The 25043-nt window shown below is 42.4% G+C and overlaps 1 protein-coding gene across 2 annotated transcripts in view; it reads right to left on the bottom strand.

Annotated features, from left to right (window-relative positions):
• Window positions 1–25043, bottom strand: part of LOC122540177 (ephrin type-A receptor 8) — a 530533-nt gene that overhangs the window by 13383 nt on the left and 492107 nt on the right. The window contains exon 16 of one of the 2 annotated variants that reach the window (XM_043675512.2): window positions 18975–19130. The exons of the other annotated variant lie outside the window; for it this stretch is intronic. Coding sequence (XP_043531447.2) covers window positions 18975–19130 — 156 coding nt within the window. The remainder of the gene's footprint in view (window positions 1–18974; window positions 19131–25043) is intronic. 2 annotated transcript variants of the gene reach the window in all.

A 25043-nucleotide genomic window follows, 5' to 3' on the forward strand; every position in this document is an offset into this window, starting at 1 on the left:
ATTGGTGGAGTAGCAGATAATGAAGGAGACTGTCAGAGAATACAGCAGAATATAGATATATTGGAGAGTTGGGCAGAGAAATGGCAGATGGAGTTCAATCCAGGCAGATGTGCAGTAATGCATTTTGGAAGATCAAATTCAAAAGCGAATTATACAGTATGGATAGACATTTCTTTATCCGAAATTCCAAAATCCGAAGAGCTCCAAAATTCGCAGTTTTAATCATGAAGTTCTGTTTCTCCAAAACAAGGTTGCTTGTCATGCAAGCAGTTAACCCAACTCCACAGCCACTCGATCCATGTCACTCAGATGTGACATGGTGGCATGGTCCAGCACTGGCAGGAATCAATTGTGTCTCAGCGCTCACACTATTCACATGTGGGCCTGCTGCTCAGTAAGATTTGTTTTTGTTTCACTGTGAAAATGACATTTATTCCAAAATCTGAAAAATTCTGAAATCCGAAAACCAGCTGACCCCATGGGTTTCGGATAAAGGAGTATCTACCTGTATACGGAAAAGTCTTGGGGAAAATTGATGTCCAGAGAGATCTGGGTGTTCAGGTCCAATATACCCTGAAGTTGGCAAAGCAGGTCAAGAGAGTGGTCAAGAAGGCATTCAGCATGCTTTCCTTCATCGGACAGGGTATTGAGTACAAGAGTTGGCAGGTCATGTTGCAGTTGTATAAGACTTTGGTTCGGCAATATTTGGAATACTGTGTACAGTTCTGGTCACCACATTACCAAAAGGATGCGGATGCTTTGGAGAGGATGCAGAGGAGGTTCACTGGGATGTTACCTAGTATGGAGGGTGCTAGCTATGAAGAGAGGTTGAGTAGATTAGGATTATTTTCATTAGAAAGACGAAGGTTGAGGGGAGACCTGATTGAGATCTACAAGATCATGAAAGGTATAGACAGGGTGGATAGCAAGAAGTTTTTTCCCAGAGTGGGGGACTCAATTACTAGGGGTCACAAGTTCAAAGTGAGAGGGGAAAAGTTCAGGGGAGATATATGTGGAAAGATCTTTATGCAGAGGTTGGTGGGTGCCTGAAATGCATTGCCAGTGGAGGTTGTAGAGGCGGGCATGATACCATCATTTAAGATGTATCTAGACAGAGACATGAATGGGCAGGAAGCAGAGGGATACAGATCCTTAGAAAATAAGCAGCAGATTTAGATAAAGGATCTGGATCGGCGCAGGCTTGGAGGGCCAAAGAGTCTGTTCCTGTCTGTAATGTTCTTTGTTCTTTGTTCTAACCAAATGGGGCTCTTGTGAAGCAGTTGTAGTTTCCCTATCTCTGGCTCAGGAGGGCTTGGTTCAAGTCCTACCTACTCAGGAGGTATGTGTAACATGTCTGAGCAGTTTGTTTAGAAAAAAAACTATCGCAAACAGCAATTGGGCACTGATTCTTTTTCTTTTATTCATTCACTCCTCAGATAAACGTGTCACTGGCTGGGCAAGCATTTATTGCCCATCCCCTAATTACCCTTAAGAAGCTGCCTTCTTGAACTGTTGCAGCCCATTTGGTGCAGGTAGGTTTACATCCAGAGGGAATTCCAGAATTTTGACCCAGTGATACAGGAGGAACGATAATAAATCTCCAAGTCAGGATGGTTGTAAAGAAGGATCACTAGATATGAAACATTACATCTGCTTTATCTTCACAGACCTGCTGAGTATCTCCAGCAATTTTTGTTTTGCTCCTGGATTTTAACATGTCACCTTTGTCCAGCAAAGCAGACAAAGCTTAAATAAAAAGAAAATACTGGGGGACACTTGTTGGATTCTACACTTGACAAAGGTCACACTCTGAAAATACTGATTTGTATTTTCATCAATGTGAAAAAAAACACTTCAGTTTTAATAAAAGCCTTTTTTGTTCGGTTCCCCTGTCTTGCTTTGTGCTTCTGAAGTTATGCTGAAGTGGGTATTAGTCAGTTACTGGACTATCGTGGTTTAAATTCGGTTTGAGAACACTGAACACTGGCTGGAGGCAGTGCGCTAACTGAGTCCTCAGGCACCAATCTCCCTGCTGTGTTGCTGAGTCTCACTCGTGGTTATTTCAGCTTCTGAAATCTGTACTCTGAACAAAGCAAATGTGTTTTTTTTTAAACAAGATAAATATTTGATGAAGCAGCGAAGAAAACAGATGAAGCAATCAGGTTATATCAGCAATGAAAGGATGGCTGCTGCCTGGCCGCATTAGGGTGTAGGGCACATTGTACATTAACCTTTCCAGCTGAACAGGTAAAAGTTACCACCAGCTTGTTCCTTGTTGACCTCTGAAGGAATAGATCCATTTCAGGAAGGATTCTTCAACAGAATGTTAACTTTACAAGTGTGACTGCATCTGATGAATGTTCTCTATTTTTCAGCAGTTTTCTGCATTGTTATTTTACCAGAATCATTATTTCATATGTTCATTCATTGCTACACAGGCCTTAAAACAGGCTTTTAATATGATGCTTGGATGCTTTTTGATTTTAAATCTCCCTGTTTAAATAAATATATCAAAACTATTTCACTGACTCAGCAGCAACTGAAACTTCTCCACAACAGCCATAAAATCATCCAGCATAGAAAAGGCCCTTTGGCCCATTGACTCTGCGTCACATGATCCAATGTAGCTCCACATTCAGTGACTATGACAGTGGCGTAGACACCGAGCAACCCAGAGACAGACAAAGGGAAATATGCCCTGATTCCTGTTTTCAATTGCTAACCAGTGACTCCTAACCGTTTGTGTCAACATCTATCAAGGGTAAGATGAGAATCAGGCAGTGTCGCCCTGCAGTCAAATATCTCTCAGCTGTGGGCTCCACTTGTTGAATAGATGTGTGGCCATTGGTATGTACTTGGAGGGGAGAGGGAGAAAGTGCTTCAAGCTTTTGACAACCCACTCAATTCGATCTGATTTCGGAACACTCTCCCATTCACCGACTCTACCCCATTGTTGGTGAAAGATATTGCATAGTTTACACAATTTACACAAATGCACAAAAATTAGAAGTCTATATGCACCCTCTGCATTAACATCTTCCATTATATATTCCTTCTATATCAATAACGGCAATTGACCATACACACTCACGACATAACATGACATGTTCTTTTTTTAATATTCATCCATGGGATGTGGATGTCATTGCCAAGGCCACCATTTCTTTGCCCATCTCTAATTGAGCTGGAACTGAGTGGTTTGTTAGGCCAATTGAGAAGACAGCTCAGAGTCAACCTACTGTCGAGAGTCACAAGGAAGTTAGATCCAGTAAAGACTGCAGGTTTCCTCCTGAAAGGATGTTAATGAACAAGATGCATTTTCACAATAATGGGCAGTGGCTACATGGTTGTCATTAGGCTAGTTTTAAATTCTAGTTTTGTTGATTTGAATCAAATTTCATCACTTCCCATGGTGGGATTTGTACCCATGCCCCTAAAACATTAACCTGTGGCTCTGGATTACTGGTACAATGACTCTTCCATTTTAACCCTGCCACCCTCTGACGGCAATGTATTTGTTCACTCAGCCCTGTACCACAACCACACTCGATTTGAATTGATTTGAATTGATTTGAATTGAATTGAATTAAATTTATTGTCATGTGTGCCGGAGCACAGTGAAAAGCTTTGTCTTGCAAGCAATACAGGTAGATTACATAGTTATGTAGCATAGATAAGTAAATAATAGGTAAACAGCGGCAAAAACAAAAACACAGGTACAGGTGAATGTTAAAGGTTTGTGACTCCATTCAGTATTCTAACAACACTAGGGTAGAAACTGTTGCAAAACCGGCTGGTATTTGATGCATGAAACTCGATTTCTCTTTATTGTGAACAAGGCTGCTGAGACAATTGTCCAAGTTACATTTACATAAAGGTCTGAATATATGACCGTAAAATCGACATTGAATTTCATTAGTTTGGGTTGGATCATTTATTATTCCTCATTGCCTAATCCTACTTTACTGAGGAGAGATAATTAAAACACGAAAAGGAACTTTTAGGTTCACTTCATAATGTTGAAGATATCAGCATTTAATTTGATTGTTTGCAACTTATAACATAAATATTGGAAAGGAGACATTTTTGTGATTGCATTGGTGATTACATCATTGATAATTTCTATTACTTGCAGATTTTTCAGCAAAATGTGAAACCTTCAGTATATTTTGAGCATCAATAACAGATTACAGTTTTATGAAAATAAATTCAGTTTATTAATTATGCTTTATTTATTGTCCCTCATAATATGCCACTGGTTTCACACTTGGTTCGCATGTGTATACCTTCAAATTGTTCACCACGTTCTGTATAAATCTATTCCATTGTTCACCATGCTCTGTATAAATCTACTCCATTGTCCTACAACAATGAAGGAATTGGTTGGGAACAAGGACCTCAAACAACTTTTGTAATTTGGAGATGGCTGCTCACCTAACTGTAAGATAATCACACATAGAGTCACAAATACAAATATCAGCAAGGGGCCCAACTTCACTAGCTTCCCACCGAGTTTTGGAGTACACCTGATCAGGTCCTGGGGATTTACCCACATTTATGCACTTTAAGACATCCAGCACCTTCTCCTTTGTAATATGGACATTTTTCAAGATTCATTTCGAATTTGAGCAAAGCCCAAAGTGGTTCAGACCCTCAGTGAGAAGCCTCAGAGAACTTTAAAATGCAGGTTTGCAGACTCACTCCATAATAACAGTTCATTTGATAGGAGTGAAAGAAAGACTGATGTAAGGTCACCTTCAAATCATCAGTGAGATGAAGTTAGCTCAAGCTGATCTTTTGGAAGATCTCTTGGGAAATGATATTTCAGAGCAGACCAACTGGAGAATGCTGCATTTTCATAGCCAGAGTGGTGTAATCTCTCACTAGGTTACGGAGGAAGAACTGAAGTCATGCTGTGTTTTGTGATTTATGCTTTTAACAATGAACTTCTGATCAGATTTAAAAAAAGTTACGCCAAACACAAAACAACATCCCTCACTTTACAGCACCGTGGATCTGTCTCCCTTCCTCTCAATAACATATCATTAGTTAAACTTTAAGACAACAGTGTCATAAATCAGGTTAGAGTTAGTGTAGATGAATGATCATTCTGGTAGCCTATCATTCTTTCATGGCCATGTTTGTGCAAGAGAAAGGTGAAGAGGTTTTGTAAAATAATGATGTGATCATCTGTTTCATGATCTGTGAACAGTTCAATACAGAGAACATGAATTTGTGGGCAAAACAACACCAAAAGAATGTTCACCACAAGTAGAAAGGCCTCAAATATCCTCAGAGTTTGAGCATAACTCCTGCAGGCTGGCAGGCAGAATGAGACTGGATAGCATCAGCCAAAAACCTAGGCAGGCCATGGATTTTCTGGTTGCATGGCTCTGACAGGCATTGGAGATACATCCAAAATAGAATTGGGCCAACTTGCCTTAATCAAACAATCAGCGTTGTAGAGGTCTATAGCACAAGAAAAAGGTCCATTACATCAGTGCCAATCAAAAATAATTGCCTATCCTTTCTAATCCCATGTTCCAGCACTTGGCCCATAGCTTTGTATGCTTTGGCACCAAAAATACACATTTAAATACTTCATAAATATTATAAGAATTTTTTCCTCTATTGCCCTGTCAGGCATGATGTAGAGGGGCCGGAGTGGGCAGCGAGTTCCAGATTCCCATCACACTCAGAGTGAAAAGCATTTTCCTCACATCACTCTAAATGTCCAGCCCCTTACCTCAATCAATGTCCCCTGGTTGTTCATCCCTCCATCTCTTTGCTCTCTACATCCCTCATCATTTTATACATCTCAATCATGCCCTCTCTAAGTCTCCACTGCTCTAAGGAAAACAGTCCCAGTCTGTCCAATCTCACTTCATAGCTAGAACTCTTCAGCCCAGGCAACATCCTGGTAAATTTCTTCGACATCTCCTCCAGTATAACTAAATCCCTTCCAGAATTGGACACAATATTAACAAAGGTTTCAAACAGTTTCAGCATAGCCTCCCTGCTCCTCAACTCAATGCCTTGACTAATAAATCTCATATGCCTTCTTAACCACTTTATCTGGCTGTCCTGATACCTTAAAGTACTGGGGCCTTACATATGGCCTTATATATCACACTTTTGGCAAAGGGAAAGAACAGGAATGCAAATAAATACATCTTGTTACTGAGAACAAACTGAATTTATGTAGCCCCTTTATCTTGAGAACATGTCTAAAAAGCATTTCAGGTGAGTACTGTGAAGCAAAATTATATAGCAGGGTGCACTTTGATACACCCTGCTATATAACTAAATCCTCAATGTTAAAAACTGTTTTGCAATGTGCTGTAATACCCTGGTCCAACTCACTAAACTGGCACCAAGAAAGTGCAGTAAGACATGTAAATGTGTTGACAAAATGGGAATCAAAGTGAGATAATTAAATCAAGATTTTGTAAATTAGAAAAGTTTGAAAAAGCGTAAATAATAAATGACTATTCCCAGTGATTTATCAATCAGAAACACCTGTACAACTGCTTAGAATGATAACTGGGAGGAAAATGAGGAATAACTCCCAGATTTACATTGGCTTCCAACTTCCACATCTGTAAGCTCATGTGACTTGGCCTATCTCAGCTGCTGAAACACTTAGAGATGCTCTTGACACCCTCCAGACTCCAACTATAACAACATGCTCCTGGCTAGTCTCCAATGTTCTCGCCTCAATAGCTTTATTGCATGAGATATCTGTCCTTGTTTGAAACTCGCCCCATGTGTCATTTACAACTAGTTAACCATTGGTTGCCATGCCTTCAGCTGCCTAGACCTCTAAGCTCTGGACTTCCCTCTGTGCACCTCTCCACCTAATTTTCTCCTTTAAGATTATTCATGAGCCCTGAATCTTTGACCTATCTTTTGGTCATCGGAACAAAGATTTCATTACTGGCTTGATGTTATCCTTATTTTATTTTGCTCTTTTGATACACCTTGGGACTTTTTATTGGGATGTGGCTGGACCAGTGTTTATTGGCCATCCCTGATTATCCTGCCAAAAGAGGTGGTGAGCTGCCTTCTTGAGTCACTGCTGCCCCTTTCATTGATGTTAAGCTTCTTGAGTATTGTGGAAGCTGAATCCAACCAGAAAGTGGCTCATACATACCTTTTGTAGATGGAGGACAAGATAGCAGACAGAGGTGAGTTACTTGCCAAATAATTTATTGCCTCTGATCTGCTTTTGAAGCCATTGCTTCATGGTATTGAAGAAGCTATATTTATATCATAGAATCATGAATCCCTGCAGTGAGGACAAGCTGTTTGGCCCAATAAGTCCACACCGACTCTCTGAAGAGCATTCCACCCAAACCCACTGCCTTATCCGATCCCTTGAACCCTGCATTTCCCATGGCTAATCCAACTAATCCACACATTCCTGGGCAATTTAGCATGGCTAATCCACCTAACCTGCACATCTTTGGACTGTAGGAGGAAACCAGAACACCTGGAGGAAAGCCACTCAGAAACGGGAAAAATGTATAAACTTCTGGGTGGAAACCCCAACGGGCAGCATGATGGCACAGTGGTTAGCACTGCTGCCTCACAGTGCCAGGGTCCCAGGTTTGATTCCAGCCTTGGGCGACTATCTGTGTGGAGTTTGCACATTCTCCCCGTGTCTGCGTGGTTTCCTCCGGGTGCTCCGGTTTCCTCCCACAGTCCAAAGATGTGCAGGTCAGGTGAATTGGCCATGCTAAATTACCCATAGTCTTAGGTGCATTAATCAGAGAGAAAGGGGTCTGGGTGGATTACTTTTCGGAGGGTCAGTGTGGACTGGTTGGGCCAAAGGGCCTGTTTCCAGACTGTAGGCAATCTAATCTAATCATAATCGACATAGACAGTCACCCAAGGCAGAAACTGAACCCAGATCCCTGGTGTTGTGAGGCAGCAGTGCTGACCACTGAAGTCAATGAACAGTGCAGGATGGCATGCCTGGCGCAATATTAGAGGTACCTAAAAGTGAGGTGCCTATGTGGTGATGCTACAACAAACTGCATAAGCAGCACGTAGAGGGCGGTGTGATATAAATAGCCTTTATTTATATTTATTTTAATGTCATGAAAGTTTAAGTTTGGTTTTTTGAATTATGAATTAGTGACATTTAGATGTTTGTGTGTTTGAAGTTAATAATTAACTTGTAAATATTTCGTAGCCATGGTGATTTTTTGAAACAAATCTCAGAAAGCCAATTTGGCAGCACTAATGGCTTTTGCTCACCTTATCTTATGACTTAGCAAAGGGAACTATTAAGCTTTAAGGTCTGTTAGAATTTTCTAGACTTAAGGTTTATTTTAATTTTTGGGAATACCTATAGTACAATGAAAGAGTTTTTAAAAATAGTTTTACTTTGTTTTGGACTGTTCTGTGAAGTCTTTGGATGGAGATGCTAGTTTAAGAACAGAGAAATATAGTAAATCTAGAGCTGGTACTGGCATGTTGGATTAAATAGTTTTCTTTTGCACTCTAAGCCTTCTGTGATTCTGTGGTCAGTTACCTTAAAGTAAGGAGTTAGTGTTAACTCCAAACCAGACTGCTAGGTTTAAACCCAGAAGAGGTAACCTGAAGCAGAGTACATTTAAGTTCAGGTGTAAGATATCTCAGGAAGAAACTATCAACGTTTCCAGTCTATGAGTTAAAGCCTGATTTACCTTAAGCCTATTCAGGTATTAAAAAATATGTGTTCTCTGGTGTAAAAGAAGTGTTTCTGGGGCTCTATATATGGGATTTTTTTTTATTTTTGGAACATACCAAAGAACATTTTGGAGTTAATGAAATTATACTTTTATTTTGCATCAGTATTTACTGAGCCTGACCTCAGTGGTGGGCAAGTTGTTGGAGGGAATCCTGAGGGACAGGATGCACATATATTTGGAAAGGAGAAAGTGAGGACTGCAGATGCTGGAGATCAGAGCGGAAAAATGTGTTGCTGGAAAAGCGCAGCAGGTCATACAGCATCAAAGGAGCAGGAGAATCAATGTTTCGGGCATAAGCCCTTCTTCAGGAATGAGGAGGTTGTGCCAAGCAGGCTAAGATAAAAGGTAGGGAGGAGGGACTTGGGAGAGGGGCGTTGGGAATACGATAGGTGGAAGTCTGCAGGTCAAGAAGGCGGTGCTGAATCTGAGGGTTGGGACTGAGAAAAGGTGGGGGGAGGCGAAATGAGGAAGCGGTAGAAATCTGCAATCATCCCTTGTGGTTGGAGGGTTCCTAGGCAGAAGATGAGGCGCTCTTCCTCCAGGCATCGTGATACCATGGTCTGGCGAAGAAGGAGGCCAAGGACCTGCATGTCCTTGGCAGAGTGGGAGGGGGAGTTAAAGTGTTCAGCCACGGGGCGGTTGGGTTGGTTGGTCCGGGTGTTCCAAGGTGTTCTCTGAAACATTCCACAAGTAGGCGGCCTGTCTCCCCAATTTAGAGGAGGCCACATCATGTGCAGCCGATGCAGTAAATGATGTGTGTGGAGGGGCAGGTGAATTTGTGATGGATATGGAAGGATCCCTTGGGGCCTTGGAGGGAAGTGAGGGGGGGGGTGTGGGCACAAGTTTTGCATTTCTTGCGGTTGCAGGGGAAGGTGCCAGGAGTGGAGGTTGGGTTGGTGGGGGGTGTGGACCTGACGAGGGAGTCGCGGAGGGAGTGACCTTTCTGGAACACTGATAGGGGAGGGGAGGGAAATATATCCTTGGTGGTGGGGTCTGTTTGGAGGTGGCGGAAATGACGACGGATGATACAATGTATCTGGAGGTTGGTGGGATGGTAGGTGAGGACCAGTGGGGTTCTGTCCTGGTGGCGATTGGAGGGGCGGGGATCAAGGGCGGAGGACCGGGAAGTCGAGGAGATGTGGTGGAGAGCATCGTCGACCACGTCGGAGGGGAAATTGTGGTCTTTGAAGAAGGAGGCCATCTGGGTTGTTCGGTATTGGAATTGGTCCTCCTGGGAGCAGATGTGGTGGAGGCGAAGGAATTGGGAATATGGGATGGCGTTTTTACAGGGGGCAGGGTTGGAGGAGGTGTAATCTAGGTAGCTGTGGGAGTCGGTCGGTTTATAGTAAACGTCCGTGTTGAGTCGGTCGTCCGAGGTAGAAATGGAGAGGTCTAGGAAGGGGAGGGAGGAGTCTGAGATGGTCCAGGTAAATTTGAGGTCGGGGTGGAAGGTGTTAGTAAAGTGGATGAACTGTTCAACCTCCTCGTGGGAGCACGAGGTAGTGCCGATACAGTCATCGACGTAGCGGAGGAAAAGGTGGTGCCAGTGTAGCTGCGGAAGATGGACTGTTTCACATATCCGACAAAGAGGCAGGCATAGCTGGGGCCCATGCGGGTGCCCATGGCTACTTCTTTGGTTTGGAGGAAGTGGGAGGATTGGAAAGAGAAGTTGTTCAGGGTGAGGACCAGTTCAGTCAGTTGCAGGAGGGTGTCAGTGGAAGGGTACTGGTTGGTTCAGCGGGAAAGGAAGAAGCGGAGGGCTTTGAGGCCTTTGTGATGGGGGATGGAGGTGTACAGGGACTGGATGTCCATGGTGAAGATAAGGCGTTAGGGGCTGGAGAAGCAAAAATCATGGAGGAGGTGGAGGGCGTGGGTGGTGTCCCGAACGTAGGTGGGGTGTTTTTGGACCAAGGGGAACAGGACCGTGTCAAGGTATGCAGAGATGAGTTCCATGGGGCAGGTGCAGGCTGAGACAATGGGTCGGCCAGGGCAGTCGGGTTTGTGGATTTTTGGCAGGAGGTAGAAACGGGCGGTGCGGGGTTGTGGGACTATGAGGTTGGAGGCGGTTATGGGAGATCCCCTGAGGTGATGAGGTTCTGGATGGTCTGGGAGATGATGGTTTGGTGGTGGGAGGTGGGGTCATGGTCAAGGGGGTAGTAGGAGGAGGTGTCCGTGAGCTGACATTTAGCCTCAGCGGTGTAAAGATCGGTGCGCCAAACTACCACCTTGCCTCCCTTTAAGAGATCAAGGTTGGGTAAGAGGCCAGCACGGGGTGTCCAGGTGGATGGGGTGTGTTGGAGGTGGGAGAAGGGGTCTTCAGAGGGTGGGTGAGAGTTCTGGTTAAAGAAGTAGGCGCGGAGGCGAAGGCGGCAGAAGAATTGTTCGATGTCTCGCCGCGTGTTGAACTCATTAATACGGGAGTGTAGGGGAATGAAGGTGAGGCCTCTGCTGAGGACTGATCTTTCATCCTCAGAGAGGGGGAGGTCTGGAGGAATGGTGAAAATACGGCAGGGCTGGGAGCTAGGACCTGGTGTGGGGCTGGAGCTGGGAGTGGGGGCCAGGTTAGGCGTGGGGGCGGAGTTAGGCATGGGGGTGGAGATCGGCGTGGGGGCGGGATCGGCGTGAGGGCAGGATCGGCGTGGGGGCAGGGATTGATGTGGGGGCGCAGTTAGGCGTGGGGGCGGAGATCTAAGAGATCGAGGGCGGGTAAGAGACCAGCACGGGGTGTCCAGGTGGATGGGGTGTGTTGGAGGCGGGAGAAGGGGTTGTCAGAGGGTGGGCAGGAGTCCTGGTTGAAGAAGTAGGTGCGGAGATGAAGGCGGCGGACTTTGTATTTGGAAAGGCAAGGACTAATTAGGGATAGTCAACATGGTTTTGTGCATGGGAAAACTTGATTGAGTTTTTTGAAGAAGTAACAAAGAAGATTGATGAGGGCAGAGCAGTAGATGTGATCTATATGGACTTCAGTAAGGTGTTCGACAAGGTTCCCCATGGGAGACTGATTAGCAAAGTTAGATCTCATGGAATACAGGGAGAGCTAGCCATTTGGATACAGAACTGGCTCAAAGGTAGAAGACAGAGGGTGGTGGTGGAGGGATGTTTTTCAGACTAGAGGCCTGTGACCAGTAGAGTGCCACAAGGATCGGTGCTGGGCCCTCTACTTTTTGTCATTTACATAAATGATTTGGATTCGAACATAAGAGGTACAGTTAGTAAGTTTGCAGATGACACCAAAATTGGAGGTGTAGTGGACAGTGAAGAGGGTTACCTCAGATTACAACAGAATCTGGACCAGATGGGCCAATGGGCTGAGAAGTGGCAGATGGAGTTTAATTCAGATAAATATGAGGTGCTGCATTTTGGGAAAGCAAATCTCAGCAGGACTTATACATTTAATGGTAAGGTCCTAAGGAGTATTGCCAAACAAAGAGACCTTGAAGTGCAGGTTCATAGCTCCTTGAAAGTGGAGTCACAGATAGATAGGATGGTGAAGAAGGCGTTTGGTATGCTTTCCTTTATTGGTCAGAGTATTGAGTACAGGAGTTGGGAGGTCATGTTATGGCTGTACAGGACATTGGTTAGGCCACTGTTGGAATACTGCATGCAATTCTGGTCTCCTTCCTATCAGAAAGATGTTGTGAAACTTGAAAGGGTTCAGAAAAGATTTACAAGGATGTTGCCAGGGTTGGAGGATCTGAGCTGCAGGGAGAGGCTGAACAGGCTGGGTCTGTTTTCCCTGGAGCGTCAGAGGCTGAGGGCTGACCTTATAGAGGTTTACAAAATTATGAGGGGCATGGATAGAATAAATAGACAGTCTTTTCCCTGAGGTCGGGGAGTCCAGAAGTAGAGGGCATCGGTTTTGGGTGAGACGGGAAAGATATAAAAGAGACCTACGGGCAACTTTTTCACGCAGAGGATGGTACGTGTATGGAATGAGCTGCCAGAGGATGTGGTGGAGTCTGGTATAATTTCAACAGTTAAAAGGATGGGTATATGAATAGGAAGGTTTGGAGGGATATGGGCCGGGTGCTGGCAGGTGGGACTAGATTAGGTTGGGATATCTGGTCGGCATGGACAGGTTGGACCGAAGGGTCTGTTTCCATGCTGTACATCTCTATGACTCTATTTGTGTTTTAGCCTATTCAAATTTAAGTTGTAAGTAAATAATCGTGCTTATTCGATTTTATCTTTATTTGTTTTGATTGCTCAACATCTGTTTCATTATTAAAGCAAATTCTGTAGCATTGTGTACTTATGTTTCTGTGAGAGTGACACCTCATTAAAAACAAAGCACTGTAGAATATGGTCTATCAAGCCAGATTTCAGTCTGGGATCTAACTTGTCCAGTAATAAGATCAGCTGGGATCATGCTGATAGAACAGAGTGATCCCACAACCAAACAATCAGATTTAATCTCTGCAGTCCTGCCATATTCAGTTATGAATGATGGTAGAAAATGAAACAATTCAGTTGAGGAGGCTCCACAAGTATCCTTTTCCTGAATGATGGCAAAGCATCAGTGCAAAAGACAAGGCTATAATATTTGAATCCATCTTGAGTCAGAAATGAAGTGTATAATTAATACAACCTCATGTGGTAGACCCTAACATGACAGATGCCAGTCTTCAGCTAATTTTATTTAGTCCATGTGATGTTAAGGAATGGCTAAAAGCATTGGAAACAGCAAATGCTATAGAGTCAAACTAGTGCTGAAGACTTGTGCTCCAAAATTAGCTGCAACTAGTGTCGTAGGATCAACCGCCTCTCAACTGCTCCTTCAATGACCTTCCCTTTAGACATCCCTCAGAAATGGGGTTGTTCATTGATGATTGCATGATGTTCAGCACCATTTGCAACTTTTCAGATTCCAAAGTCGTCCAGGTTCAAGTACAACAAGATCTTACAATATCTAAGCTTGGGTAGGCAAGTGCAATGACATTGAGGGCACATACACACCAGGCAATGACTGTCTGCAACAAAACAGAATCTATGCAGCACCTTTTAGCATTCAATGGCATTATCTGCAGTGTATCCTCTATTACCAGTATCTGAGAGATTATCAATTGCCAAAGACAGAACTGAAGAACCATATATATACACAAGCCAGGTCAGAGGCTAGCAATCCTGCAGTGGGTACCTTACCCCCTGATTACCTGAAGCCTGCCTACCATCAATGTTGGAATATTCCCATTTGCCTGGAAGAGTGCAACTCCAAAAACAGTCAAAAAGCTCAATACAGAACAATCCAGGACTCAACAGTCACTTGACTGGCATCCAATCTAATACCTTCAATATTCATCCCCTCATCATTGATGCTCAGGAGCAGTACGGTGTACCATTGACAAGATGCAGCGCAGAAATTCAATAAAATTCCTGGAACAGCATGTTCTAAATCCATGACCTCTACCATCCAGAAGGAAAAGTTAGGACAGTGAGCAAATTAGTCAAAGGAGAGACTGTGGACGTGATCCATTTAAATTTCCACAAGGTGCCACACAGGAAGCTGCTAAATAAGATAAGAGCCCATGGTGTTAGGGACATTGTAGTGGTATGGATAGAGGATTGGCTGACTGGCAGAAGGCAGACAGTAGAGATAAAGGGGTCTTTTCCAGTATGGCAGCCAGTGACTAGTGGAGTTCTACAGTGGTCAGTGTTGGGACCATAACTATTAATATTTTACATTAATGGTCTGGACAAACTAAATTAGGGCACATTGTTACTAAATTTTCAGATTGCACAAAGATAGGAGGAGGGACAGGTAAGATTGAGGAAGTAGGGAGGCTGCAGAAGGACTTGAACACAGGAACATAGAAAATAAGTGCAGGAGTAGGCCAATTGACCCTTGGAGCCTGTACCACCTTTCAATATGATCATGACTGATCATGCAATCTCAGTTTCCCTTTCCCACTTTCTCTCCATACCCCTTGATCACTTTAGTTACAAGGGCTACATCCAACTCTCTTTTGAGTATATCTAATGAACTGGCCCCAATAGCTTCCTGTGGGAGAGAATTCCACAGATTCACAACTCTCGGAGTGAAGAAATTGTTCCCCAGCTAATTCCTGAATGGCTTGTCCCTTCTTCTGAGACTATGACCTCTAATTCTGGACTTCCCCAACATCAGAACCATTCTTTGCGCACCTAGCCTGTCCAATCCAATCAGGATTTAATATACTTTCATGAGATTCCCCCTCATTCTTCTAAATTCCAGTGAGTAAAAGGCCGTCGATCGAGTCTTTCCTCATAGTTTGGTCCTACTATCCTGGGAATCAGTCTGGTGAACCTTCACTGGACTCCTTCAATAACAAGAATGTCCTTCCTCAGACTAGGAGACCAAAACTGTACACAGTACTCAAGGTATGGCCTCACCAAGGCCCTGTATAACTGCAGCAAGACATCCTTACTCTGATCGTCAAATTGTCTCACTATATGCTGTTATATTTCCTCACTGCCTGCTGCACCTGCATGCCAACCTTCAGTGACTGTTCCACCATGACACCCAGGTCTCATTGCACCTCACCTTTTCCTAAACTGCCTCCATTTAGACAATAATCTGCCTTCCTGCTAATGTGACCTGCTTTTGATAACCTCACATTTATCCACATTATATTGCATTTGCCCAGTATTTGCCCACTCAGCCACCCTATCAAGTTACCCTGCAGCCTCTTAGCATCCATCAGACAGTGCACATTGCCAACCAGCTTGGTGTCATTTGCAAATTTGGAGATATGACATTTAATTCCTTTGTCCAAATGATTAACATAAATTGTGAACAGCTGAGATTCCAGCACTGAACCCTACAGCATCCCACTCGTCACTGCCTGCCACCCTGGAAAGGACGTGTTTATTCCAACTCTCTGCTTTCTGTCTGCCAACTAGTTCCATATCCATGTCAATACTTTACCTCCAATACCATGAGCTTTAATGTTCCTTATTAACCTATTGTGTGAAACCTTGTCAAACGTCTTTTGAAAGTCCCGAGACACAACATCTACTGATTCACCCTTGTCCACTCTGCTGGCCACATCCTCAAAAAGTTCCAGAAGATCTGTCAAACATGATTTCACTTTTGTGAATCCATGCTGACTTGGGCTGATTCTGAGACTGCTTTCCAAATGCTCAATTACTACATCTTTCATAACTGACTCCAGCATTTTCCCAACCATCAATGTCAGGCTTACTGGCCTATAATTCCCCATTTTCTCTCTCCCTCCTTTTTTAAAAAGTTAGGTTATGTGAGCTACCCATAAGTTCATTGGAACTCTTCCAGAGTCTACAGAATGCTGAAAAATGATCACCAATGCATCTGCTATTTCTAGGGCCACTTCTGTAAGTACTCTGGGATGCAGAGCATCATGCTCTGGGGACTTATTGGGTTTTAATCCCATTAATTTCCCCAATGCAATTCCCTGACTAATAAGGATTTCCTTCAGTTCCCTCTGTCCTTTAGCATTTCTGGATGATTATTTGTATCCTCCTTAGTAAAGACAGATCCAAAGTATTTGTTCAACTGGTGACTTACATTTGTTTTCACCAGTCTTTTTCTCTTCACATATTCATAGAAGCTTTAGCAGTCATTTTTTAAATGTTTTCCATAACCTTACTTTCATTTCTATTTTCTCCTTCCAAATTAAACCCTTGGTCCTCTGCTGAATTTTAAATTTCTCCCAGTCCTTGCGTCTACTGATTTTTCTAACCAATTTATATGCCTCTTCTTTGGCTTTAACATTATCTCTAATTGCCCTTGTTAGCCATGGTTGAGCCATTTCCCTGATGCCAGACCAGGATGTACAGTTGTTGAAGTTCATCCATGCCCCTTAAATGTCTGCCATTACCTATCCACTGTCAATTCCTCAAATATATTTGACCAGCTTATCCTAGCCAATGCATGCTTCATATCATCAAAGTTAGCTTTCTTTAAGTTCCGGACGATAGTTTCAGATTTAACTGTTTCACTCTCCATCTTAATGAAGAATCCTACTATATTATGGTCACTCTTCCCAAAAGATCTCACACCACACTGTCATTAATTAATCCTCTCTCACAACACAATATCCTCTCGTTGGTTCCTTGATATGTTTCTCAACCCCATTCCTTGACATATCAGTTGAGGAAACCATCTGTCATACAAGGCAGGAAATCCTTCTCCATTGCATTGGTACCAGTTTGGTTAATCCAATCAATACGTAGACTCAAGTCACCCGTATTGCATGCATCTCTAATTACCTGCTTGATATAATCCCCAACTTCACAACTACTGTTTGGTGGTCTGCACACAACTCCCACTAATGTCTTTTTCCCTTCGGTTTTCCGCAGCTCCACCCATATACATTCCACAATGTCCAGGCTAATGCCCTCCCTTACTATTGTATCAATTACCTCCTTAACCAGCAACGCTATCCCCATCTCCCTTTCCTTTTCATCTATCTTTCCTGAAAATTGAATAAGCCTGGACATTGAGTTCCCAATCTTGGTCACTCTGGAGCCAGGTCTCTTTGATCCCAATTACATCATATCTATTAATAAGTATCTGAGCACTCAATTCATCCACCTTATTACAAATGCTAGGCTGGAGAATTAGCAAAGAAGTGACAGATGGAAAACAACGTGATAAATTGTGAAGTTAGGCACTTTGGTAGCAAGAATAGAGGCATAGACTATTTTATAAACAGGAAAGGCTTCGGAAATTTGAAGCACAAAGTGACTTGGTGTCTTAGTTCAGAATTCTCTTAAGGTGAACATGTAGGTTCAGTTGGTGGTTAGGAAGACAAATGCAATGTTAGCATTTATTTCAAGAGGCTAAAAATACAAGTGCAGGAATATACTGTTGAGTCTGTACAAGGCTCTGGTCAGACTGCATTTGGAATATTGTGAGCAGTTTTGAGCCCCGTAACTAAGGAAGGATATGCTGGTATTGGAGGGGAACAAGAGGAGGTTTACAGGAATGATCACGGAAATGAAGGGTTTGTCATGTGAGAAGTAGTTGAGGACTCTGGGTTTATGCTTGGAGTTATAAAGGATCAGAGAATCTCAATGAAATTTACAGAAGACTTGGATAGAGTGTATGTTGAGTAGACTTTTCCACTCATAGGAAAGAGTAGGACCCTAGGGCACTCTGTCTCAAGACTGAAGGGTGACCCTTTAGAACTGAGACGAGGAGACATTTCTTCAGCTAGAGGGTCATGAATCTGTGGAACCCATTGCTGCAGAGGGCTATGGAAGCCAAGTCATTGAGTGCATTTAAGGTATAGATAGCTAGGCTTTTGATTATTAAGGGGATCAAGGACTACAGGGAGAAAGCAGGAGAATGGGGTTAAGAAACATATCAACCATGATGGCATGGTGGAGCAGACTCGATGGGCTGAATGGCTTAATTGTGCTCCAACATCTTATGGTTTTATGATCAAAGGGCAGTAAATATATGGAAACACCACTACATACAATCCTCTCACTATTCTGATTAGGAAATATATCACTGTTCCTTCATTGTTGCTGAGTCAAATCCTGGAACTCACTTCCTAACAGTTCTGTCCCTGCAAAATTTCAAGATGGCTGCTCAGCACCTAAAGGGTAACTAGGAAAGGACCATAAATGTTGGCCTGACTCGCAACATCAATATCCCTTGACATGCAAGCATTTCTTCGGTTTAAACTTGATCAAAGCCTTTCATAATTTTAAATATTTTCAGTAGGTCAACGCTCAACCTTTTCTTTTTAGAAGTAAAGAGACAAAATGTATTCCTCTGCTCCTGATAGATATACCCTCTCTTTCTTCTATGAACCTAGAAAATCATTTGTGCATCCTACTAATGTCCCTGCATCATTTGTGCACCATGGCAATCAGATGTAAAAATGCAGATATCCAATCATTGTCAAAACATTTAAAGGTTCAAATTGCAGGAAGTTGCTTCACACAGTTGCTTGAGCAGGTGCAAAGGCTTGATGCTTAGACTGCAACATTACTGTTCTTGTTAGACTGTTCCATCTGGAAACACCCTCTGGTTTGATGCAGATGTATAAATGGTGCAGAGGCAAAAACATTTCACTCAAATGTTATTCTAAATCGAGCAAATAAGACACATGGAACTCAAAGTCCAACACAAGGAGTGATTTATAGGGCAAGGAAGAAATGAAAGTTGAATAAAGTTTAATTACAGTATATTTTACTGCAAAATGGGCATTTAAATCCATCATATTAATTCACTGTATTAATCATCTGCACTGTCTCAGTACTTACTCCAGGTTCATTCTCATTACCAGGCCCAGTGATAAATAACCTGCAGCTGCAAAGTTGTCTTTATAGCGTCCCATTTTAATGACATCCAGCCATTCATCCACAGAGGCAAAGGATGTGTAGTTGGGAATGTTTCTGTTTAGCAGAGGACTGTTCAGTCTGCAAAATAAAGAGTGTGTGATAATATGAAACTGAGAGTCTCATCATTCATTAGACAATGGTCAGTGCTAAAGTTATAACATTGATGTATTCTCCTGTAAAGCAGTATCTGAGAGAATATTGAAGACATGTCCTTGCCTGTAGCCTTTAAGTCTTAATTATGAAGTTTTAATTCATGTATTAGTCACACTAGAGCTTCTACGTTTTGCAGTGGATTCAATGTTTCAAATTTGTGGTTAATCCCATTTAGAGGAAACCATGTAAATGAAACAGCCCAAGTCAATCTGGACAAATTACAAATTAAATCATGCAACTCATTTTTTCCCAGCCCAGTGTTTATGGAGTAGAAGGATGGTGTCTGAGTGTTAATGGGATGTGGACAGTTTAAGAACATATACAGCCCCGAAACCTGTTTCCCGATTCAGTTCGATGATAGTTGATCAGCACCCCAATTTTATTTGAGTGCTGTCTCTATTTTCCTGAATGTCCTTGATTAACCTTTATGTCCTGTTGGAGAATTTTTCAGTCCTGGAAAAAAAAGGGTTGGCTTCTTCCAGGTTGGTCATCTTCCAGGATTCTATAGACTCTGGAACAGTCCCTGTAGATTGGAGGGTACCTAATGTAACTCCAATATTCAAATAGGGAGGTAGAGAGAAAACAGGGAATTATAGACCAGTAAGTCTAACATTGGGAGTGAGGAAAACTCTTGAATTCATTATCAGTGTCTTTATAGCGGAGCATTTAGAAAGCAGTGGCAGGATCAGACAGCGTCAGTATGGATTTATGAAAGGGAAATCATGCTTGACGAATCTGTTGACAGTCTATGAAGCTGTAACTAATAGAGTTGACAAAGGGGTAATAGTCAATGTGGTATATTTGGACTTTTAGAAAGCATTTGACAAAGTTCCATGTAAGAAATTATTGTGCATGATTAAAGTGCATGAGATTGGGGGAAGTGTATTGGGATGGATAGAAAACTGGTTGGCAGAGAGTAAACAAAGAGTGTGAATTAATGGGTCCTTTTCAAATTTTCAGGCAGTAACTAGTGGGATGCCACAGCAATTGGTGCTGGGACCCAGCTATTCACAATATATATTAATGATTTGGATGAGAGAACAAAATATCACATCTCAAAGTTTGTAAATGATACCAACTTGGATGGGAAGGTGAACTGGGATGAGGATGCAGAAATCCTTCAGAGTGATCTGGATAGGTTTGGTGAGTGGGCCAATCAATGGCAGATGCAGTATAATTTGGAAAAATGTGAGGCTATTCACTTTGGAATCAAAAACAAGAAGACAGATTACTACCTGAATAACTGTAAATTGGGAGGGGGGGGGAGTGTACAGTGGGACCTGGGTGTCCTTGTGCACCAGTCACTGAAGGTAAGCGTGCAGCTGCAGCAGGTGGTGAAGAAGACAAATGGTATGTTGGCCCTTCATTGCAGGAGGTTTTGAGTACAGGAGCAGGGATGTGTTGTGGCAGTTATACAGGACCGTGGTGAGACCACCTCGGTCCTGTATAACTGCAGTTTTGCAGTTTTGGTCTCCTTTTCTGAGGAAGGATTCTCTTGCTTTCGAGAGAGTGCAGTGAAGGTTTCCCAGGCTGATTCCAGGGATAGCAGGACTTACGTATGAGGAGAGATTGACTAGGGGAGGATTGTTTTCATTGGAGTTCAGATGAATGAGGGGGGATCTCAGAGGCTTATAAAGTTCTGACAGGAGTAGACAGAGTAGATGCAGGGAGGATATTCCCGATGGTGGGTCTGTCCAAAACCAAGGGTCACAGTCTGAGGTTTCGGGGTTTACCATTTAAGATGGAGATGAGGAAACATTTCTTCACCCAAACAGTGGCGACCCTGTGGAATTCATTACCATAGGAAGTAGTTGATGCCAAGACAGTGAATGTATTCAAGGGATGGCTAGATATAGTACTTGGGGTGAATGGGATCAAAGCTTTTAGGGAGAAAGCAGGATTAGGCTATTGAATTGGACGATCAACCATGATTGTGATGAATGGCGGAGCAGGCTTAAGGTCCGAATGGCCTCCTCCTACTGCTTTCTTCTACGTTTCTATGTTTTTATGTCTCCCCTCTGAATAGTTTACTTATTAGTTTTCTGACAGAACAATCTGTAATTCTCCTGATATGATTGATTTCATCTGTGGTTAATGCAGTTTGGATCTTTTTAAATAGCTGATACAGCACATGTCTCCATCTACTTGTTGAGCACATGGTGCTATAGTGGTCATGTCACTGGACAGATAATTCAGGGAGCCAGTGCTAATTCTCCTAATGGCCTCTTTTATCAGCCCCTAACCTAAAGGTCCTCCTGAAGCTCAATATCATTTAGAATTAAGCCTTTTCTTTTGAGTTTGTGACATCAAACTTAGAGGGAGGCAGTGGCATAATAGCAGCGTCACTGGAACAATAACCAAAATCCCTAAACTAATGTGCTAGGTATGTGGATTCAAACCTCACCATAACAATTGATAGAATATGAATCCAATGAAAGTGGAATTAACAAAGAGCTAGCCTAATGACGGCCATGCAACCATAACACCCAATCTCACAGCCAATAGGGAAGAAAATCTGCCATCCTCATCTCGTCTGGCCAACGTTTGACACAACAGTGTGGTCAATTCTTAACTGTGCTTTGAGCAATAAATTCTTGCCGAGCTACTAACACACGTGTCCAATGAATACAGTTAAAAATTGCCCATTTCTGCCTCCAACTCTGTTGTTAACCTGGGTGATGATTCAAGTTCAACATGATAGTGTAAAGCATCCCCATTTAGCCAAATGTTGGATTGGGATTCTAGAAGACAAAGAGGAGGGTAGCAGAGATGGGTCAATCTAGACATAGTTGGATGATAGATATTACAGAGTAGCTGCAGATGAGCTCCAGCGATTTGTGAGGGTGGGCACAAGTGAGGATAACAAACATGATGGATTGTGACAGTCAATCTCCTGCTTGAAGCAGCTACAAGCAGCAGCAGGATGGTTTTAAAATTCTATCTCGAGGGCTACCTCCTAGATAGCCATCGTCCACCTCTGGAACATGATCCTTACTATAATTTCCCTACTTTCATTCAGCTTAATTTTGAGACGTTTTAATTAAATTAACAGCTTTCTTCCTCTTCATAATCATCACCTGATGTAGAATCAGGCAGCCTTTGACCTTACTGTAATTAATATGAAGCATTTTTATCCTGCATTGGTTGCATTACTTCTATTATCTTACATTGGTCTGATGTTGTCCTTTAAACCAGATACAATATGAAAGGTTTGGTAAATCTCATCATGTTCAGCCAAGGTGTTTCCACATGTTGCAGAACTCCTTGGGGTGGGCTGGAGGGGCTTCTGCTATTGCATTGCCCTCCCCACACTAAATTTAATGAAAATAAAAAATAGGCCACAGTAAATACAAGCAGAAATTTCCAACCACAGCCTTGCTGGTGATAGGTTTGAGAATCAGTCAAACATAATATTTTCAAATATCTTCAGACTTTTTGATTAATTCAATTTTTAATAGAATTGTCTGATTTTTTTTAGTATGGCTGATGTTATACTGATTTTTAACAAGTTTTGTCAACAGACTGAGATTGTATTAAACAGGTACAAACAAGCAGCAGCGCAGTTAGTGTAATTGGATCATATAAAATGAGATCTTTATGGAAAGAAAGCTTTTAGTTAATCCATAGGACAGTGAAAGAGTTAGAAAAGTGAGGAAATATTTAAGTAATGGTTATTTACTGGGAAACATGTTAGAATTCAATTTTGTAGTTTCTGTTCCTTAAATGTATATGATTTTCTACAGTAATAATATGTAACATCACAGTCATTTAACCTCATGACCATTTGCGTCTGTGCTAGATCCTTGAAAGAGCTAATCAGCTAATCCCATTCGTACTTCCATCTCCATAACCCTGCCATTTCCCACCTTCACCTATCTAGCTGGTTCCCTTTTGGAAATTCACTTTTGACTCTGTTTACATTGCACTTTCAGACAGTGTTTGCAGACCATAATGGCCCAGATCTTCAGACTTCTGCATGGTTGGATTCTGGATATATCCCATAGGATGAATTAGTGCAAGGATATATGGGAAGTGCCAGGGAATTTGGATATCTCTGCTTCTGGGATAATCAGTTCTGTAGAATCTGACAGATTACTCATGTGGATTTCCACCCGACTCTTCCTCTTCTCGATCCACCCTAAACACCCTCAAAATCCCTAGACTAGATGTGACCCAATGCAAACTGATTCCCACCAACAGCTCTCTGACCTAACTCCCATCCTGACCCAAACTGACTATCCCAATCCACCTTCCATCTTCCCCATTTGCCACATGCATCCATCCCCTCACGCACATATCTGCTCCATGTAGGTGCTCAAAGCAAGGTTGGGATTTTGAAACTCTTCACTTCCAGAAGTACAGCAGCTCATGCTGTAATAAGGGGCTGTGGTTTCCATGCAGACTTTCTGCATCACTGCCTCTGAGGATTCCCGCATCAAGACAAGTAATGAACGATCTTCCCTCAGAAGTGACACAGAACAAGTAGAGAAAGGTATTTTATGTTTAGTAGAATTGGAAATCGGTTTTTAATCCTGGTCAGAAGATGTAGGTCAAACATTTACTGAGCAAGAAAAGAGTCCTCCTCATCTCTCTTTGATTCTTCATATTGTTTCAGGCAAGGGAAGACCTCTCCACATACTCCCTTGGCATACTCATTATAAACATCAATCCCGTTTGTTGTCAGAAGCCTCTTGAAACATGTGAAGGTTTCTAGTTTCAATATCCATGCTGGCCATCAATCTCAGCAACTTACTACTGTTTTAGAAAGCTCATTGTCTATGTTTATATGCATGCATATGGATAAAATGTTTCTCATTTTTATTTCACAAATCTGTCTAATTTACCACTGAATAAATCTAAGATTAAATCAGAGTCTAATATGAGTCCCTTCTCCTAGCAGGAACTTAAGGAGGTTGTTGTGAGGAATAATTTTTGTCTGAAAATATTTAGTGTGAACGAGGTTTCTGTATCTCAGAAATCAACTTCAAACTCTTCATCAGCGTTAAATCCCTCCACAGCTTCACTGCACCAAACCTTATCCAGCCACAGAGAATTAATGGTTCTCAGTATCTGTTGCTCACTCCATCTTCCATTCTCTGGAGGGTCAAATGACATTCATGTGCTAATGGGAGCCCCAGGAAGTTCCAGTGCAAGGAGTCTGTGGGATTGCAGGAAGTTTGATATTCAAATAGGCAATGTTTCTACAGCCCAGACTCTCTGAGAATATCACCAACTCTAACTACAAAACTGACTGCACAATCTCTCTCAAACACACATGGCAATGGAGTCAATCATGCAATGAGGCAATTTGCACTTGTGATGAAGCTATGTCCATTCTATCATTGCAAATTATGGAATTGGGTACAGCTCTCTTACAGAAGGTGGAATCCCACAGATAAAACAATATACTCCTTCCTATCAATTTTCTTGAGAGAAAAGAAAATGTTTCAGGTTAAATGGAAACCATAACTCTCCTAGAAGTCACTATATTTTGCCGACGTTGAATGGTTATTGGCCAGAGAGCAGATTTTCTTTGTCTCCCACAGGTGAAGTATTTGCACTAACTCTTTCTTACATTTGATGCAAGCTGGTTCTGGAAACATGCTGAGACAGCAAATGAGAAACGGAAACGTCACATATTAATAAATATTGGAACAGGCAGGTCTTCCTACCCAAAGAAATATATCCCCATACAAAAATTGCCTGCACTCTCTCACTCACTCTGTCAGCCTCCTCTTGACAGATGGAGAAAAGAATCAAATTCACTGAAAGACAGGAAGCCTTCTTTCAGAGAAAAGCCATTTTAACACTTTATGCTGAGTTACTGTTGGCTAATGT

Source organism: Chiloscyllium plagiosum, unplaced genomic scaffold, assembly GCF_037043375.1.
Source record: "Chiloscyllium plagiosum isolate Xiang-an unplaced genomic scaffold, Cpla_swu_hap1 HiC_scaffold_37, whole genome shotgun sequence".
Taxonomy (NCBI): domain Eukaryota; kingdom Metazoa; phylum Chordata; class Chondrichthyes; order Orectolobiformes; family Hemiscylliidae; genus Chiloscyllium; species Chiloscyllium plagiosum.